This window comes from Lactuca sativa, chromosome 4, assembly GCF_002870075.4.
Source record: "Lactuca sativa cultivar Salinas chromosome 4, Lsat_Salinas_v11, whole genome shotgun sequence".
NCBI classification, from domain to species: Eukaryota; Viridiplantae; Streptophyta; class Magnoliopsida; order Asterales; family Asteraceae; genus Lactuca; species Lactuca sativa.
In genome coordinates this window covers 284,162,423-284,183,871 of record NC_056626.2, presented here as the reverse complement: position 1 = coordinate 284,183,871, position 21,449 = coordinate 284,162,423, and the positions used below count along the sequence as shown (strand labels likewise).

The following is a 21,449-nucleotide window of genomic DNA, read 5'->3' as shown; positions in this document are numbered from 1 at the left end:
TTGGAGGCTAGGACATGCCCTTGAATCTGGGGTGACAACCCCCAAATGTACCTTTCGACCTTCTTTGATTCTGGGTTGACCATGGTAGGGCACAAAGCAGCGAGATCGTTGAACCTAGCTGTGTAAGTGACTAGGTCAGACCCGACCATTTTCAAATTCCAGAGTTCCTGCTCAAGCTTTTGCACTTCACCCCTTGGGCAGTATTCTTCCAGTAGTAGTACCTTCAGTTCTTCCCAACTCATGGCGTTAGCGACAGTGAGCGTCACTGAGTTCACATGGCTTTTCCACCAAGTGAGGGCTCGATCTATGAAGGTGCAAGCAGCGAACTTAACCTTGCTTGTTTCTTGGCACGAGCAGATCTCGAAGACCGTTTCGGTCTTTTCGAACCATTGCATTAGTGCAATGACTCCTCCTGTTCCATTAAAAGTTTTTGGTTTAGCGTTAGAGAACTCCTTGTAGGTACATTCTCTTCCTTGGCCATGACCAGTGCCATGATTTGGATGATTCGTGCTGCTTCCCGCCCCTCCATTCCCTTGGGAGTTTATTTGCGAGAGAGCTGCGGTTACCGCTGCTGTGATAGCAGCCTGAACCATGGCCGGATCATAAGCTGGTGGTGGAGGTGGTGGTGGTGCCGTGCCCGGCCTGGGCCTTAAGTTTGGACGAGGAGGCATCTTGCTGCCAAAAGAAAAATATGGAAGAAAATTATAAGTTTTGGCAGTTCAAAGTTGAATGATACTGAATGAACTTCTAACAGTTCTAGGAAGTTGAGTTTAATTGACACAATATTTTAAGCTTGAAGGTGAAGTTTGAATAGATGCACCAATGAATCGAACTATTTGCGCAAGATTAACAACGGTAAGAAAAGCGGTATACCCTTATATATTAAACATATAGTTGTGTTACAGCGGGGTCTAGACAAAATTCCTTGGCCTCTCTAAAGGCCTCCGGTTACGGAAAATTTTTAAAGAAAGTAATACTTTTATCCGAAGTCCTAGTTTATAACAAAATTTGAGAGTTGGGCAAGTACTACTTGCGGTGCGCCTTGCGTTTAGAGCTCGACTCTGTGTCGGACTGCTTCGACTCCATGAGGCGTCTGTCAAACGCAGCCTGTTGTTCTCTTAATTCTGCGAAGACCGCGTTTGCTTGTGCTTGAAACGCTTCGGCGCGAATGTGGATGTCGTTCTGCATCAACTCTAGGCGGTTGATATCGGCCGTGTGAATTTGCACATCCACATTGATCTCTCGGATTCGGTTGGCTTGCACTCCAGATTGATAGCACTGGTTGGCGAGTTTGCCAACCATGACCGGAAGTGCGCGATCGGCTGATCCCCCGCCTCTCACGTCATAGAAGTCTCGGCACATGCCATAAGGAGGGCGTAAGCTTTGTTGTTGGCTCCAATGATGGAGGTGACTTCCCCACACTGGAGTGGGTCCTTGGAAATTTCTCACGTGGACAGGAGGTTGTAGAACTGGTGGATTTATAATTTCTGGCTCCGAATCCGTACCAGAGTCGTCCCCTGCCTCCACATTTATAGGCTCTTCGTCTTCTTCAGAATCTGCTTCGATCCATCCACCATTACCTTGGTTGGGGTAGTAGGGGTCATTGGGGTGATGGAATCCCGCCATTTAGACTGTACGAGAATAGGGTTAAAAGTTTACTATAAGTTAGAGCACGTGAAACTTACTCTCGAGTTTAATGGTTGACGGCACCCGAATACACCCTCAATATTCTTTATGCTTTTGGAAATTTTTTAAAAAATTTGTTGTCCATTACAGACACTCCTTGGCATATGTTTAGTCGGCTCTTGGACAAATATAGTTGATCAGGCTATATCCTTCCCAGTTCCGATTACATGTCCCAAGGCATACCTGCACTGCACAACTGATATATAATACTTCAACGTTGTTTTAATTATGATACTGACCATGTTGTTGATGTGCAATGAATGCATGCCTACTTTACAAAAACTAAATAAAAATTTTATTTTTAAAAGTACGAATCTTACTCAGAGTGTTTTTACCCAGTTGAGTTTATAGTTGTATAACAAAAAGAAATGGTTTTGATATACTTAATTCCCTATAAACGAAGCTCTGATACCAATCTGTCACACCCCCAAACCAGAACGGCGGAAACGTTCGGGGGCGGAGGACGTCATATTCAGTATCATAACAGTTCATAGAAAGGAAAGTACACACCACCATAATATAAATATATTTGAAAAGTTTACATGATTGTATATGTTACATGTTTACAAAAGAAATCAAATACAATATGGTGATCCAAAATATGTTACTAACGCCAGCGCGTTAGTCTTCAAAAGTAGTTGCTACCTGGTCTAGCGGTTTCCTGAGAATACAAGTTATTTTAAAGAAAAAGTGTCAACATTTAAGTTGGTGAGTTCATAAGTGGTGTTTTGAGAAAATGTATGCCATTCGAAAGTGCTTGTATGTTTTCCAGAAAAAACCCTTATTTTCTTATAACAGTATGCAATGCATATGAATGTTCGTGATGTAAATTGCAACTAATTGTACCGAGAAAATCCCTCATTTTCCTATTAGTTGTTTGGTTTGTATACAGGAAAAACCCTTATTTCCCTGACATAACTGGCAGTCTCTAAGACCGAAAATCGCAAGCAAGCGACGTGCTTGTAAGTTGTGACATAGTTTTACATAGTAAAGCTATACGAAGATAGCACTTATTAGATGAAGAATAGTTTTAATGACTACTCGTTCATAAAAGCATAATACCATAATAATTGTATATCCGATGAGTTTTATAACCATACTAAACATAATATGCCTGTAGCGACGTTCTTCAAGCGTCGTAGCGTTATGACAACTGTCACCCCAAAAGACGGACTGTAGCTAACAGTCAGGGCGCGGGATCATGACTTCCCGTATAGATCTATACACATTTGACACGTTCTCCGAACGGGAGACTCTGGTTATAGACAGGACTTGTAGCATTATTTTCTAATAAAGAAAGTAACGTTTGAAGATATACACGACTCATGGATTCTCAACTAAGTCCGTAATAAGGTAGTAGTTTGTATGCAAAGTTTAACCTCTTTCACAATGTTTGACAAAGCATAATCATAAGTTCTTTGAATGCATGAAATGACTTAGTAAAGAATGTTACCCTTGATATGATGTATTTGTATGTAAACGTATAAATAAAACATATTTCTATTTATAAACATATTATATCCCAAGAGGGTAAAGCTGTATTGTGAGGGGTTTTGTATCATAATAACTTCACAAGATAGTTAAAACAACAGTATGAAAAGTATATCAAAAGGTTAATGTTTCACACAAATTTAGTCATGTGTTAACTTGTATTCCTCCCCAAAAAGAGTATAAAACATTTAAAATGTATTTAAAGAGTGTTCAAAGGGGATATGAACTCACTTGATAGTTTGAAGATTGTGAGGTGGAAAACCGAGCAGAGTTTCGTCTCGGGAAACTGATTTTTCTTGGGATTCTCGGGAATCTCGGGAGTAGAATCGGCCTTCGGGACTTGAGCCAAAAAGACCAGAGCTTCGGGTTTGAACGGACACGGAAAACGAGGAAATGCTGAGAGAGAGAGAAGAGAAAATGAACCCTTTCTTTGGAAACCCTCGCATTCTATTTATAGGAAGGCAGGTCTGCCTCGGTACGCGGGGCGTACGCTCGTACGCGCTGCGTACGCGTACGTCATGCATGACCGAAGCCTCGACTGCCTCGGTTCGGATGGGACGGGTTCTTGGGTTATCGGGTCGGATGGGACGGGTTGCTGGGGAGGTGGGTCGGATGGGACGCCGGGTCGGATGGGACGTCGGGTCGGACGGGTCGGACGGGTCGGCTTCCTCGGATATGGCGACGTGGACGATCCGAGGCCAATCCTCTCGGTTACGCGGGGCGTACAGGAGTACGCAGCGCGTACTTCGGAGAAGGACGCTGACTCCTCTTCGGATAATATCCGAATTTTGAATTAAATAAATAATTAATTTATTTAATAAACTTCAAAAATCCATATCTTCTTCATACGAACTCCGTTTTCGATGGTCTTTATATCCACGCGTAGGTGAGACTACGATCTACAACTTTCGTTTAGACTCCGTTGGCAAATTCCAAAATTATTTTTATTATTTATTTTATAACTAATCGTTTTTAAGGAATTTCTTAGAAAATCATAACTTCCTCATGCGAAGTCAGATTTGGACGTTCTTTTTGTGTACACTCACGGTTTAATGTTATCTATGACTTTCATTTAGATACCTAAGGCTAAATGTTATCGTATTGAAACTTTGCGTTTTTCGTTTGATCGGTGTTGTCGGTTTTGACAGAAATCTTAGAATGGTCATAGCTTCTTCGTCATAACTCAGATTTTAGTGTTTCTTTATTTATTTGGAACCTTTAAGACGATATCTACTACATAGCGTACTCCAAATCAGAGCTTTTGAACAATTCATTTATCGATGATATTCCCATTACATTCAAAAGGGGTTACAAGACTCGGTTTATAATGCCCGGGATAACGGGTTGTTACATGATGGAAGCTACACTTATTGCATTTCGGTAGGTTTTCGGCATACTGCCTGGCTGTTGTAGGGACAATTGGGATACCAGTAAGGATGGTAGTAGGAGGTACAGATGTCGTGGCTGCGAAGGTTGCCACAGGTTGTTGTCTTTTGCTCGCCCCTTGGGGTGATTTGCCTTTAACTTTAGCCCAGAACTTTCTTTTGTTATTATTGGGCTTGGGATTTGGGGTGTCGTGGTAGTTTGTTGCTCGTTGAGGTACTTGATTGTTACCTGGATTGGAATTATTGTTAACAATCCCACTAACATTTGCGTTGTTAGCGTTAAGGTGAGTCAGAACAGCTGTCACGGCAGCCGAGACTGCAGCTTGAAAGGTAGTTGCATCAATCTGAAGAGTTAGTGTTTGGTTGATGGATTGATCGTTTTTCTTCGGCGACATGATTCTGTTACATGGAAAGAAAATGAATTTGTGAGCGAGTATGGTTGGACCTAGACGTAGTTCGATCGTTCATGTAAAGGATAGAAGTATGCTCTCGTGGGTTCGACCTACATCCCTATGATGCAATCCTAGTAAAGAGTGGAAGTAAGTTCGTACAATGGTCTCAAGACGTTTGTCGTTCAAGCTGAGGCATCATTGGTTGGTGAATAACATGATCCAACCTTTGAAAGAGGCTTGAAAATGATTTTGGAGTTAAACTACTATAGTCCAAAGACTTGACTAAAGCAAGTTTCAGATAGACTCCAATGAAGGTATGATGAGAGTATTTGAACAAAGCGTGACACAGAAGTTAGCCGACTGTCAATATCATCGATGTTTAAGATGTAATAAGTTTGGGAAAAATTGACCTTGTAGAAGGTCTTACATCGTATCCGGAGTAGCAAAAGTCCTTGACATCATAAAGACCTAACTAAAAGTACTTACAGTACAAGGTAGTCACATAGAAAAGTGCTACGCAGAACATGGACAGGAACACGGTTCTTTAAAACAAAGAAGGAAAGTAAAGTATCTCCTAATGGTGACGGTCACCCCTATGGTGAACCCTTAGTTCATCCAGTTGACGTTCCATATCAAGTAGGTGTCTTTCGTACACCCTCTGACGTACTCGGAGCTCTATGACTTCGGATCGAGTTTCAGCTAGGGCTTCCAGCAGGGTTTCATGGTTTCTCTCAGATCTCCCGTGAGTGTGTTCAAGGCGATTGGTGTGAATGGTATGCATCCCTGCATTGGTATCAACCTCTGCAATACGATGGAGAGTCGTCCTGCCCTGAATTTCGTTTCGGGCAACTCTACGGATCAGGATTGGTAGAACTTTGTCTGTTGAGCTCCCTTCGTTTATGTTGTAGAAGCTTCGGTCTCCATTAAACGGCATGGGTTGATCTTGATCTTCGCTCCGTGTTTCCAAGCATTCTACCCAAGGAGGCGTCGGGCCATGAAAAGCTGGACGAGGGTTAGGATTTGGAATGGGAGCTACCAAGGGTAGGTTCTCAACCTCGGGTTCGAAGTTATCATCATCCAAAATGTCTTCAGCATGGTGATCATTCAAAGGTATTGGATGATCATTCTCGGATTCTTCTCCTAACCATTCAGCATTGCCTTCATTCAGAAGGTACGGGTTGTCGTGGGGATGGAGTCCAGCCATGTTATCTACGCGAGAATTGGGATATTAGAAATAACTAAATGGATGACTAACTAAGATAATTATAAGATGACCTTTATTAGTTGCTTTAATACTTGTTTAGTGCATACCAGTTATATGTAGTTAGGATAGGATAGACCTTCGAATAAGTGACCCTAACCCTAAGCCCCCAACCCAACGAGGACAGGACATAAGGCAAAGATTCACAGATTCTAAGTCTATGACATCCTAGTACATATAACCTTAGTGTATCCATTAAACAACTATTGACCTATTAATAAAGATCTATTTAGTTCTCAAATAAGTAATTACAGTACGACCAAATACCCCTATGGTATTTCTTTGTGGTTGTGTTGGTGAGTTTTTAGACTTGTTGCCACATCACAACCATTCTTGGGCATATGCTAATCACTCCCCGGACCAACATAGTTGATCAGGCTATGCCACTCCCAAGACTGACAATATATCCCCAGGCTCACTTGTAATATTCAACAATCATAATACTTTTGTTCTTGTCGTTATGACACCGATTTTAGTATGAATGCAGGCACGTATACTTACTTAAATATTTTATTATTTAAAAGTATAAACTCTTAGTCAGAGTGTTTTTAATCCCAATGTATTTATAGTTAGTATATCTTTTATGGGTTGTGATATACTATATTCACTATAAATGCTCTGATACCAATCTGTCACACCCTAAAACCGAGAACGGCGGAAACGTTCTGGGGCGGAGGACGTCATGTAATGTATCACAACAATGCAAAGTAGTAAACAAACAACAACATCATCCATTGCATTAATAGTATAATTTTAATTACAAGTGTGTTCTTTCATAGTATAAGACAACATAATGAACAATCAAAATAAAAGAGGAGTCTTCATTTCTCCGTGTTCACAAAACCTAGTCGTCGTACCTGTCTATTTGCGACTTGAGAATACAAGTTATTTTGAAAGCGAGTATCAGCCAAAAAGCTGGTGAATTCATAAGTATTAATGTGTCTTTGATTTGTAAAATTTGTAATGAAAGACTTGAAATCGTTTTGAAAAAAAGTTCGTATAAGTATGAAAATGTTTGTAAGTAATTGAAAGTGTTTGAAAACCCCTAGAAATCCCTATGATTCCTATTAGTATAGATGAAATCTTCTACCAAGACCTAACTGTTTTGAAAGTAGCCTTCTACCAAGACCCGACTGTACGACTATTATTATTAATATAAGAAATTGTATCATTTGGTACTAGGATACACAAATATAATTCACCTCATCGGTTATGTGAATGACTCACAATATAAAGCTAATAATATAAATAACTTAAGTATTATCCTTTTGTACTAGGATAACTAACAGTGTTAACTGTAGACATCCGTAGATGTACATTTATCTTTGTAGCTAACAGCTGGGTGTAGGAATAGTTAGTCCCTTAAAGTATACCCTATAATGGTATCAACCGTAGACATCCATAGATGTGCATTTACCTATGTAGCTAACAAGGTTTTAGGAATGGTTAGTCCCGCAAAGTATCCTTTGGTACTAGGATATTAAGTCCAATCTATCTCATCGATTATGTGAATATATCACAAAATAAAGATAAGAAGGAGAATTATATAACAGTATCTACACATATAATTGTTGGAATAGTGTCTAAGGCTGCAACTATATTATGCAAGTATTTGACCCGGTTGTGCATGGTCCTTTTGGGTTGCCTTCACCATAGCAACTTGACAGGATGATTTATTATGAGAGAAGAAATATTATTAATATATTATGAGAATAATATAAAGAGTAATAATATTATTATTTGATTAATATAAGTCATAAATTAATTAAGAATTAATTTGGTGACTTAAAGAGATTAATTGAATAAAGAGGCATAAACTGTCAATTGTATGATAGTTGTACTTTGGGCTGTAAATCCCTTATGGATAATGGTGGACGGTTTTAAGGACTTTGGATAGGCCTTGAAAATCGTCCAAAGGCTTATCATGAAGGGGATTGGATTGCTTAGGGCATAAGTTATCCAATTATGGTTTAAGGGTGAAACCCTAGGACCCTTACAAGTATAAATAGACCCCAAGAGTGAAGGGAAATCGGCACTTGTGCTTTAGAAAGAAACCCTGGCCGATTTTCTCTTCCCTCTCCTCTCTCTCAAATCATCCTCTTGCTAGTTGGTGTTTGTAAGCCATTAGAGGAGTGACAATTGTGACTCTAAAGCTCCAAGGACAAGAAGATCAAGCAAGTGATTCAAGGTAAACTTCTAATTCTGATTTCATATTGTTATTATAGTCTATTAGCCATTAGAAGTCTTGGATTGAATGCATGTTTAGTTAGAGAAACCTAGATCCAAGCATTAGGGTTTGCATGTGCACATAGGAATGTTCATATAGCCAAAACCCATCAATAATATGTAATAGTAACTCATCATATAGTATCTACGTAAAAGTATCCATGTAAAAGTATTCATGTAAACGTACTCAATTAAGTGTATCTATGTAAACGTACTCATGTAAGTGTATCTATGTAAATTTACTCATGTAAGCGTATCTATGTAAACGTACTCATGTAAGCGTATCTATGTAAATGTACTCATGTAAGCGTATCTATGTAAAGACTCATGAATGAACTGACTCATGTGTGATTCCTTGTACTTGGAATGGTAAGTGGTATCTCCTAACTATACCTATAATAGTTACTAATGGTGTACATGTATAAGCGAAAGTATGCCTTTGCTACCCAAAGGTACTGAACCGACTGGAGGAACTTTTATGTCTATATATGTATACATGATATATAGCTAATATTTAGACGACATTCAGACGAGCGGCTAATGCCCTAAGGACACATCCCAACGAGGAAAAGGAAATAAAGCAAGCTAACCGTCCTAAGTCCTTTATACATTGTTTATATAATTATACATATCTAGGCATGCATTTGACAGTATAAAAGCATAAAAGAAGTTTTGTAAAACCTTTGAAAGTTTAATACTAAGAAACGATGACTTGATGTCAGTTTATAAAACGATTCGAAACTATTTTGTCTGATAAGACATTTTAAGTATAAGGAAAACTTTGTTCAAAACACATTTGTAACCGAGTTTGAAAGGAAACATACAGTATGTAAGACAGTTTGATAAAGAGTTTTGTAAAACAGTTTGGACAGTAAGAAAACTATTGATTTGGTAGTTATTAATCACATGTGATTGATATAATAACTATAAGTATTCAAATTGTATCCCCCCCCCCCCCCATAAAAGCATTTAAAAACATTTAAACCATTGATTAAGGGGTATGAACTCACCTGTAGTTGGTGGTTTGGATGTATTGACTGTCGTAGGATGCTAAGTGCCAAGTGAAGACTTGTACACACACAAGGATCCTAGTTAACATATAGTAGTACATATATGTATCCAATTAGTCTTTAAACAACTAATTAACAAAGTTAAGACATCCTAGGACATGATAAACACTTTATATAAGTGTTATAAGTGCTAAGGAGTGCATCTAAGTGTTGTAGGACAAGGCCATTGAGTTTAGGGTTCAAAAGAACCCCTTTCATGAGTTTACTCTTTAATGACCATAACTCATTGAGTTTACGGCCGTAAGCTCATAATCCCTTGACCATTTGTTGATTTGAAGTCCTAGAAGTCATTTTGAATCATCTTAACTCCAAGTCTAAGCCTTAGGAAGTGATTAGGGCAACAATTCACTCCTAAATGGAGTTTACGGCCCATGGACCATTTCTCCATGTGTTTGCTGCCGTAAACTCCTATGGACCATGGTATTTTGATGTTCTCAAGTCTTAAACACTTCAAGGTAAAAGTCTAGGCTAGTTTCTAGGCATAAGGAAGGAATATGGTGCATCATAACACACGTTGGGGTGTTTACGGTTTTGGGAGATCCCCAAACCGTAAACACATATAAATGGGGTATTTTGGTGATTTGTATGTGCTAAAAACATCAAGGGAAGGTTCCATACTCGTTTCTAAGCATAAGGAAAGAGTTGGGATCACTTTGGCACCCAAATTAGGGTTTACGGTCCAAGAAGATCTTGGGTCGTAAACTCCTTTTTCTTATGATTCTTGAGTGTTTTCAATAATATCTAAGCATGTAATACACTTTAATACACTCTAGGTTTGAAGTACTTACAATTTGGGACGAACGGTTGAAGATCCTTGGGAGAGAAATCGGGTTTCTCTAGTTGAAATGGAAGAAATGAACTAAAAATGGTTAAGTGTCATATATATAGTCCATGGAGTTTTTGGTCCAAAAATATCATTTGAGCCGTAAACTCCAAACTCTTGGAGTTTTGAAACTTTTAAGATGCACAAAATACTCTAGGGCATCCTCTCTCCTGATATCTCCTAAAATGTTAATCTTAATATGCTCAAACTTATTCCAAAAGCTTGAAAATTAGCAGGAGCTGATCTGACTTCTATTGAAGCGAAAGGTTGTACAAAATAGAAAATTTCGGGTTGTCACATAACTGGACACTAAGAGGAATCTACACGAAGAGTTTGGAAGTAGAACTGTTGTTAAATACACAATCAAGGCTTTATGAATCTCTATCATGTAATCCTTAGAGGATTGTGATAAAGTAAGAAGTGATGATAAGTGAATACAGTAATATTAGTGATTATATACAGTAATATTGATGATTATATACAATTGTACCACCAAACAGATCTTAAAGACAAGATATTGCTATATTTTATCATGAATGGACTTATCAATGGGATAAGATCAGAAGCAGAGGAGAAGAACATGTTGAAGATAACATGCTAAGTAGAGACATTTCTAAAAACCTTTTTTTGATGTTATTATTAATTATTGATGTTGAAATAAAGGAGCGCAAAGAAATAGAATATGCTAGAGCAGGCATATGTATGAAAAAGATCTTACTAGAGTCTAGGAAAAATCATTTTATGAGCTTGTTTGGACACATTTTTGTGTGCTAAATTGCTTTGTAATTTTTAGGCATAGTGACTTGAGGAATATGAGTTGGTGTGAGAGCTAGTAGATTTCTTTCTTTCATATGAACCGATAAACTTATATCCACAAAATCATTTTAGAGTGAACTATCACTTTCTTTCACTAATTCTTGTTAATTCTCAACCTATTATGAAAATAGGTCACACTTTGTGTCATCTTAGAGCATCACAACCCATCCATATGACGTTTCGACATTAGTTCAGTTTTCTTCTGATTTTTTAGGCATCTGTACAGCAAATATAATATTAAATTATTACTGAAATAACAATAAGTTCTTTTCCGGTATGAGAACACGTTACCATGCAGCATATTTTAGACAAGCTTTTAACTTCTTTTGCCTTGTTTTCATTAATTGCTTTTTTAATCCTGCTCATTTGAATGTTCTGATAAAACCCATTTCGCATTAATTAAAAATTACGTTTCACCGACAAAAATAAAGTACAGCCCAAACCGGCATTTTCTTATTAACTTGGAATCGACAGATAGATCCTACTGACATCACATATCCGGATATGCGTTATAAAATTATAATTTTATGTAGGCCAAAGAGGGGGTGGGGGGGATGTTAAAAGGACCAAAGTGATAAGTCAATAAAAACTAATGACCTGTTTTCAAAACAATAAAACTCAGAAACCCAGGAAAACAATAACCTTCCTACCATACAAAAAAAGTTGTAACAAGATAAAGTGCACTAATCTCTCGTCTGGAGTCCAACAAACACAATCGCATGTCTAGAACACGGAAGAGTTGCAAGTAAGACAAGCCGTTTACCAAGTATGAAGCATCAAGAATTCTTTTTATATAAATAACAACTATAACTCACCAATCACAAACATCAAACAAGAACCAACAGAATATCAGATGAGAGCATAATCATCAAAGGATTCACAAAGCAACCTTACCTTACACTACAACAATGTACAGACACAATTCAGCAGCCACCGTAATCAGCATTCATAAAGGGGCAAGAAAACCACTTGTATTTTTATCATTTTACCTATTTAGCCACTTACCTATTTTCTACATCATTATACTTTTTTTTAACCCTTTCAAATATTGTTCCCAAAAACATTGGGAAAAATGTTTGTTTTCCTTTTTCACGGTCATAAAAAAAGTATAATGGTTTAATCAGGAAACAGTTAAGTGGCTAAACATGTAAAAAGGTAAAAACACAGGTGTGTTTCTGTATGTATTTTAGTCTTCTGGAAGCGAGTGAGCCGAAGCATAGGGAGAAAAGCTGGCAGCAGAGTCGCTGTGTCGCAAAGGGTGCGGTTGGTGACTCGAAGACCAAACGTAACTCGATGAAGCGTTCCCCGGGCTCGGATAATATGAGGACAGGTGTCTCGAATTTAGAGGTGAGAAGGAAGGGTAACCCAAGGAATTTGAGGAGAGCAAATGAGAGGCACGGGATCTATGCGAAGAAGATGCGAGATTCCTAATGTCTAATGAGCTTCGTGAGGGAGTAAGGCCGTAAGGGGATTGGTGATTGCTTTGAAGGGAGGAATGGATATTGTAAGGAGTACTGGCAACGGAAACGGAACGGAGGTTGGAATTGGAATTGGAAATAGAATGCGTACGTGAGCTTTGACCAATGTGAATAGCTGCTGAGGATGCGTATGAAGACGACCACGCGGAAGATAAGATGGTGGATGATGCCATGGAGGCTGGATTGGAGGAGAGTAGCGGGGTCCGCTCCGAGGCTGGTGGGTCCCCGTTGGCGGTCCTGGCATCGCGCTTGCAAACAGGGCAGAATGTTCGCCATGATGTCAGCCACGCGTCCACGCAAATCGTGTGAAATTCTGTCAAGATCTCATGTTGTCATCTGGTAAAATTACATTTTAAAAAAATAAATAAATAAAAGACTTACTGTGGCGACATGGTAAAATTCTAAGCTTATCCCCGACGCTATAATCCTCGAGACATATAGCACATGTGGCAGAAGTGCAATTATCTTCTAAAACAGCTGTAAATATTAAACTCGGCATAGCTTTCACTAACCGACTACTCATTCCATGAAATTCCCGAACACGAGAAGCCTGAGGGCGATCTCGTCTTATCCGATGCCTACGCACAAAGAAACATGTAGCGAGTACTGCTGACATGGCAAGCAATGAAATGAAAGATATGGCCATGATTGACCATGCAGAGTTCTCGAAGCTTGGGATAATCCATAGCTCCAATGAAGTTATACCCGCATACATGCTCAGCTTTAGTCCCGATGTTTTTGAAATAAATACCGCGTGTATCGATATACCACCCGAATTACCCGCCACTACAATTTCAAATATCCTTGTTAAGACATTTGTATATAAAGTACATAGTTCAAATTGCAGCCAAATAGCAACATACTTTACTCTTGCTATCATTAATAGCCATCTACTTAAAAAAAATTAACTCGTTCTAAATTTCTTTACCAATAATAGAAATATATAACATGAAACTTATCAACGTACACTATTTGTTACCCATAATGGCAATGTACTTACATTATAGCAACACACTTACATTTATGTACCCATAACATTAACATCAACATACTTTTGTTTTTTTTTACCCATAATAGCAATATGTAAATTAGCTCTTGCAATAATTTACAAAAATGCCATCACCGAATACAGTCCTTGATCTTTTTTATATAATGGCCCAAATTTGGTCTCACCTTCTCAACATAATTGAGGTTATCACTTTATTTCCGGCCTATGCATGTATGTATGTTCATGTGTGTGTATACATCACTTAATATCTAAAGAATCTTTTAACCAATAAAGAGTGGAATTCATCAAAATAAATAAGGATGAGAAAATCAATTAAACTAAATTAATTTGATGGGGAAGCCTCCTTTGCCTAACTTTATCTATTAAGTCAATCCAAAAGTAAACACCGATATTAATTCATATCCCCAATAAGTTTATTAAGTAAGAAGTAACCAGCACCTTACTTGCACATAGACACAATATAACTTTAAAAGGGGTGACAATAGTGCGAGCAAGAAACCATTTAAATAAGTTCAACAGAATATAATTTTGAAAAGGATGAGACAATATATGTTAAAATGATGTGAAAGCAGATAGAGAAAAGGCATACTTGCAACAAGATCAGTATCATCATTATTATAGACAATGGCTGCCTTGAACCCTGCAGATTGTGCTCTTCTAACTTTATCCTCAAAGCTACATCCTCCTCTAACTATTAATAAAAAGGGCTGGTTTAAGCTGTCTTCAATTGTTTTATTACTCAAAGGTTCACAAGCATCCAATGGCTCTGCAAGAAACAATGTTCCACATTCCCCAGAACCTTTCACAGGTGGAGCTGCAAAAAAATTCAACCAATTATTGCAACTTAAAGAATCCAATATTTTCAGACACAAAATTGGGTTAGATGCAAGAACTAGCAACTTATTTTCATTGATTTGTTTATTATAGCATCAAACTTTCTTTTTTCCTAATAGAGCATTGCATATTGAAAAACTATTCAATTATAGCAATGTCATTTGAATACAAATCAATTTTGAATGCTATAACTGGGTATTCTTGCATAGTATAATGGCCAAGTAAGAATTTTTTTTTGAAAGTACAACGTTATTATTGGGTGGATCTTTTAAAGTATTAATAAGGAAAAAAGAGGAAAAAAACAATGATGTAATAGAAAGGAATATACGGAGGATTCTGTAATACACAAAGAAATGAAATTAAATTGCTATTACTTGCACTTAGCCCCAAAAAATATGCACCAATCTAGCATGGGCATTCCTGATAAGGGGATCTTCAGATGTGCATTTCAAAGTGATTATTGCAACTTAAAGAATCAAAATCATATGATCAGTTAATTGTTAATTTTATATTTATCTAATAATCAATTTTCTTACATCATCATGCTTCTTCCAAATCTATTTTGAACCTACTTAATCAGAAAATCAGAAAGATATTATGAGCAAGGTCAGACAAAGGAATTACGTCTAGCAAGTTTAAGATTCCAAATTAAGATCAAACAGACCGCATCGCATCTATGGAGATTTTTTCTGCTTTGAATTAACTGAATAAGAATCTCAATAAGCTTGAGCTTCGGCTCAGTAACTTTCATACAATCAATAAGAGCTAAGCCAAAAACAGTGTGGAGAATATAAGACTCACCAAAATTAGCTTCGATGTCATCAAAAGCTAAAGTAAGATTATTCCCCATCAAAACAACATTAGCAGTCACCCAGGATGCCAATAAACATAGAAAGCAACCGAACACCCAATGATTCAACATTTTTCTTTCTGAATCCACAAACGTACCAAAATTAAAGACCCTATGAAGATCCAATTTTTCGTTGTCGGAAAGCTAGGGTTTAAAGGGGGATGGAAACATCAGCTTCCATCCTCTGATGACACTAGTCAAGCATGTTAGAGTTTAGGGCTTTTGGGTTTGTATCAGTGGTGAGGAGGAGAGTCGTGGAAAGCGTCTAGTTTCCAAGTCAAATCACACGAGACTTGTACTTGTTATGAGCGATTGGAAAGAGGGATTGACGTTTTTTTCCTGGTGGAGTGAGTTGGGGGTAGGAATAGGATTGATGAAAACAGTGACGATGAGATTGTATTATGGCAATGATTATCCGCTGACGAATCGAGAAATAATATTCTTTGGTGGAAAGTGGCGATGCCACCGCCAAGAGACCAAAGCGGGACCGGATGAGGAGGCTTCTAGGTTTATGTTTCCCCAACTTGTCCTAATTCATCTTCCACCTAAAACTACCTTTTTTAAAATAAAATTTCAACTTATAAAACTAAACTATCATATAATGTCATACTAGTTGTGAGACTCGTATATTATACGGGTTGATTAAAACAAAATATTAAATACGAACGATTAAATAAAAATTTTATTTGAATTTGAATTTGAAATAAGTGAAAATTATGAGAAAAACAACATGCAAAAAATAAATAAATTAAAATTATGTGTTTAGTGTGTACTAAACGTGTTAATTATAACAAAATGTTAAACATAAAGGTTTAAATTGTAAATTTATTTGGAATTGAATTTAAAATTTAAAATTTAAAATTTGAAATTAATAGTCATTATAGTACGTTTAATTTATGGAAACTAAATTAAATTGAAAATGAAAAATTAAAATAATGACAAGTGGAAAATAAATACATTTCAAATTATGACAAAATGACATGTGGTTAATTTTATAAGAGAAAAACATGTGGCAAAGTCATTTTTATTTATTAGGGTAGATAAATACATTGAAGACGTTTTTCTCCATTTTATCTCTTTCATTGGATGCTACGTCTTTCATTTTCATTATTAGTTTTTGGAAAAATAATTTTAAAGAGTAACAAACTTTTATTTTTTCTTTTACAAAATGTATCAGTCCTAAGGAGATATCATGCAGAGGAGTTAAGGAGATCTGGATCAACATTTGTATTAGATGTTGATATCATGTCTGATGGAAAGAATTTTTCAAACATTTCTACATTTGTTTCAAGATTATGAAAGATGGGTAGATAGAGGGTTGTAGAATAGTGATTAATCTTGTCGGGTGTTTGCTAAGGGGTGTTATTATCAACGGTTGGTCGTTATGCAAACAATCATATTATATACACAATTACATGGGTTGTTTGCACAGTTGAAAACAAGGCGACTTGGAAATGGTTTGTAGAATGGTTGATAGAAGACTTAGGGATGACAATTGCACCGATAATGGAATAACAATCATAACTTACCAACATAAGGTATGGCACTGGTAATAGAAGACGGCCAAATCCACGACTGAACAATGCTTCACTTTTTTCATGAACCAAATCAAGGAAGTTAGGGTATCAACGTACGAGTGTTTAATGGAAAATGATCCTAAAATTTGATCACATACCTTTTTTCAGTTGGATATGGCATGTAATTTGGTAGAGAGCGGAGTGCTTAAGAGTATAATGCATTTATACATAGTCAAAGGAGGCCAATAATCACAATGTTGGAACAAATAAGGTTGTTTTTCATGAAAATGTCCTTTAAAATGAAGCTTAAAGGAAGAAATGGGAACAAGAAGTATTTATTTAATTAATCAATGAGAAATTAGATAAACTTAAAAAGGCACGAAGGTAGTGTATTTTTAGTTTTTAACTGTTTTAATTGCTTAATTGCTTAATGGTTTAAACTGTTTAATGGCTTTATTTTGGTGTTGTGTGAATTTATACGCAATTTTATTTTAAAAAGTCATAAGATGTTCTAAATAAGCAATCCTGAATACTCATAGTAATATACTTCATATTTTTATGAAATAAGTGTTTAAATTATGTTATATATCTTAACGAAATGCAATAAGTTCATAAACTATTTTCAGTATACGCATATAAAATGATAAAGAAATAAACATAAGCAAACAAGAAACAGAAAACATAAAGAAAAAAGAAAACTGAAAATAGAGGAAAACGGAAAACATAGGGGTTGTTTTTGTTAATTGTTGAAGTTCTTAGTTTCAATTTTTTTGGTTGTTATTGTTGTTTAATATACATATGCACTTCACTATTTTAACACTCCTCATTTGTCACACCCCCAAACTGGAACGGCGGAAACGTTCGGGGGTGGATGACGTCATGTACAGTATCACAACAATTGTATAATAGTAATCAAAGCAACAACACCGTTGTATTGATAATATATAATTTACATTGTGTTCAAAACATTGTTTGTTTAACATTAAAGTTATAGCAAAAGATAAGATGTAATGCTACTATGATCTGTCTTCGTAACACCTGAGAGGGTACATGTCTACTAATTTTCCTGAGAATACAATTGGTTTGAAAAAGTGTCAAAATTAAAGTTGGTGGGTTCATAAGCATTTTTGTTACAAAGAGTATATACTTTGTTCTTTGAAAATGTCCCTGTGCTCCTCCAGAAAATCCTATATTTTCTTAGTAAGAAACGTGACCATACTAGTTCCTTCTATGATCACTTAGTTTATATTAGCTATATATAAACTACTATCGAACGGCCAATTGAATGTGTGGATCTGCCCTAAGCCCACAACCAAACAAGGAACAGGAAGTAAGGCGGAAATCACACATTTCACTACCTATCGGATATTATTTATATATAACTCTGATGTATAAGCTAAGGAACCATAGAATTAATAATTAAGGGTCCTTTATGTTATACTAGTTTGTAAATGAATGTTGAACCTTTTGTAAATATGTTCCTAGTTCCACCCACTCTACTGTAAAGTATTGTTTTCGGTAAGTAATCGTATTTGTTTCCTGAAAGTTGAATTGTAAACTGTTTGCTTGTAAAATAATGATGTTTATCTTGGAAAATCCTGTATTTTCCATAAAACCGAATTGTAGTCTTAAACGTTCAAAGACCGAAGAGTACAAGTATAATTGTCATACTTAATTTAATGATACCTAGTTTTACTCATAAGTAAAACTAGTTGAATATGTGTTTGCCCTGTAAACTAGATGCGATGTTAATACCCTCCAATGATCACTTAGTACATACGAGTTGTATATAATCGAGATCGAACAGACAGTCGAATGGGTGATTCTGCCCTAAGCCCACAACCAAACAAGGAACAGGAAATAATGTGGGAATCACACATTCCACTGTCTATCGGATATTAACTATATATAACCCTGATGTATATGCTAAGTAACCACAAAGTTAATACCCTTCAAGACTATTTTAAAAGTATATTACTATGTAAATGTGTCGTTGTTTTCTCCATGTGAGTTCTTATAACCATACTGTAACCTAAGATGGCCTAATCGCGACGTTCTTCAGGCATCGGAATGTTAACGACATTTGTCACCCAAGGCCTACCGGCCTAACTGTAGCTAACAATTAAGGTGTGGGATTGTCAGTCCCGTATAGATGTATACACAAATTTCTTGCTCTCCTTACAAAAGACTCTGGTTATAAGTCAGGACTTGATTGGTACTTAGATAAGTACGCGAAGACGTCTCACAAATTGCTTCAACGAGTTTACTAGTAATAAAGTGAAAAACCTTTTACAAAATAACACATAACTTTGTAAAAATAGTTTGTTTGTTCCATAAACTATACCAATTATAGTTTATAAGTTTGTTTCCGTGTTGTAACATGAACTTTGCAAAATAGTTCATAGGTTGCATAAACTATACCTATTATAGTTTATAAGTTTATTTCTATTGATGTAAAAACCGTTGCGTCTTAACATGTTTTGTAATTGTTTGTAAATTTAACAATAACGATGTTTGGCGTATTTAATAAATTTCACGTTTAAATACATATTAACCGTAAGTAAACATAATAAGTAATTATATTTTTAAACACAAGATTTCTTGTGTTTTACTTGTATTCCCCCCTAAAATAATTTAAAAATCCTAAAAACGTAGGGGTATGAAGTCACCTCGAATGCATGTTTTTGGTTGGGTACAACTTGGTCGCGATGATCCTCGGGTTAGAACATGTATAATTTTCTAAATCCTAATAATATTTAAACACATAATATTGTGTTCAAATTAGTTAATCTAATAAATTAAAGTGTTAACTAACACTTGTTTATATTAAATACTTACAATGTGCAAAAGAGTTCCTAGGAATTTTGGATGCAGATGTGAAGTGTTCTTGGGTATGATATGAAGATTTGAAGGTTAACTGGGTAAGTGCTTTGAAGATATGAAGATTGTCTTATGAACTTTGAGAGCAAATGGAAGGATTTCGGCCTTGAGATGTAAATTGTGAGGTTGGTTTTCGGTTATATATATATATATATATATATATATATATATATATATATATATATATATATATGATTGAAATTGATGTGATGTTTACGTTGGGATATGTAACTTATCATCTTGGAAAGAGTATCAACCACCTAAGTGACTAAATATCTAAATATTTTAAGGTGGTTTTCGGCCAAAAGAGGTGATTTCTATCTAGCATGACTGAAATCACTTAACTTACCCTCAAATATATTGATTTCGGTCCTATACTTTTCATGGAAGGGTTAATTTCGGTTCTAGTTCCCAAAAAGGAAATTGTTTTCGAATGAATATATGTCGCAAAGTGTTTTCGCCCATAGCCTTATCAAGAATGAGATTTCAGTCACACTTAGACCAAAATCCCCTTTTGATCTTTAATTCCAACCAAAAACCTACTTGTTTTAGATTCCTTGGTCCGAAATCTCTATTATAAGGTATTATATTATGGTTTTAACTTTAAAATTTTGTCTAATGTTGATTTATACTAACCTAAATTAACTTAGGTTTTAATCCAAGCTTAACTACTAGTTTATAAACACGCCTTCATGGTTATAGATGACACAATGCATCAAGGTTTCAATGTGGTTTCACTTGTACACTGTTAGGGTTTAGACCTTGCTTGCTCTAAAATTTTTGGATTGTGACATCATTCTCAATCTGATCCTAGAATTAATTGAGGGTACTTTCGGTATTTTTTTGATGGGTTGTTTGGTTGCAATTGTCATGGTATTTTTAGTATTTTATTGGGTATTTTTGGAATAAGGGGTTTAACTATTTAACTTCGTGAAACAGGATTAGGAGTACATCCATGTGGATTCTGACGGTTTGAGGATAGAAATAGCCATGAAGCATATAGTGCTGATCTGGAGAAAAGGACTTGCACAGGTAGAGGATGGTAACTAACTAGAATGCCTTGCTTTCATGGTGTTGCAGCATTAACGTATCTTAACCTAAATGCAGAAAACCATGTTTCTTTGTGGTTTAAGACATATGTGTTTTGTAATGCCTATAAGTATAACATAAATCTACTTAACGAAAGTGCAATGCGGCCCACGACTTTGTATATACCACCATTGCCACCCAAAAAAGGATATATGCATGGGAGACCGACAATCAAAAGAAAAAATGACATGTTTAAAAGAGAAGAAAGACCTGGAAAGCATTTAATGAGTAAGAAGGGTATTGTTATGGCATGTAGCATTTGCAAGGAAAAGGGCCATAGCAAAAAAAAAAGACATGTAAAAAACTTTTATAAATGAAGGTTTATCTTCCAAGAGATGAAAAAAATATAAACAAAACCAAGGTGCAAGAAACAAAAGCAAGAAGAATAATGCAAATCCTAATGTAGTTTCAGATACATATGTTCCATATGCATCCATTTAAAGTGAAGGCATTCTAGATGTATGGATTCAAAGTGACGGTGTTCCAGATGTAAGTGTTCCAAATGCAGGTGTTCCACTTGTAGTAGATTATATGCAACACCTTCTTCTGGGACGTTCTTAATTCAATATTATGGACTGTAATTCAATCATGTAAAAGATTTGTGCTTTGAGGAAATAAAGTTTAGACCTTATTGAATGTTGA

The 21,449-nt window shown here is 36.2% G+C and overlaps 1 protein-coding gene across 1 annotated transcript; it reads right to left on the bottom strand.

Annotated features, from left to right (window-relative positions):
• Positions 1-11,919: 11,919 nt before the first annotated feature.
• LOC111921558 (receptor homology region, transmembrane domain- and RING domain-containing protein 2) lies at positions 11,920-15,804 on the bottom strand. The gene is made up of 4 exons (XM_023917138.3): positions 15,273-15,804; positions 14,227-14,451; positions 13,010-13,414; positions 11,920-12,941 (listed from the first exon to the last, which is right to left on the bottom strand). Exons 1-4 carry the CDS (start codon positions 15,391-15,393, stop codon positions 12,337-12,339), a joined length of 1,356 nt encoding a protein of 451 aa, XP_023772906.1. The 5' UTR covers positions 15,394-15,804; the 3' UTR covers positions 11,920-12,336.
• Between the last annotated feature and the right edge of the window lie 5,645 nt (positions 15,805-21,449).

What these genes read in the sequence shown, in the direction of transcription:
- LOC111921558 (XM_023917138.3), bottom strand. Translation starts at nt 15,393, where the DNA reads ATGTTGAATCATTGGGTGTTCGGTTGCTTTCTATGTTTATTGGCATCC. An exon ending in TGACATCGAAGCTAATTTTG is followed by an intron (nt 14,452 to 15,272) that starts GTGAGTCTTATA and finishes ATTTTTTTGCAG; the next exon opens with CTCCACCTGTGAAAGGTTCT. An exon ending in AATTTTACCATGTCGCCACA is followed by an intron (nt 12,942 to 13,009) that starts GTAAGTCTTTTA and finishes AGATCTTGACAG; the next exon opens with AATTTCACACGATTTGCGTG.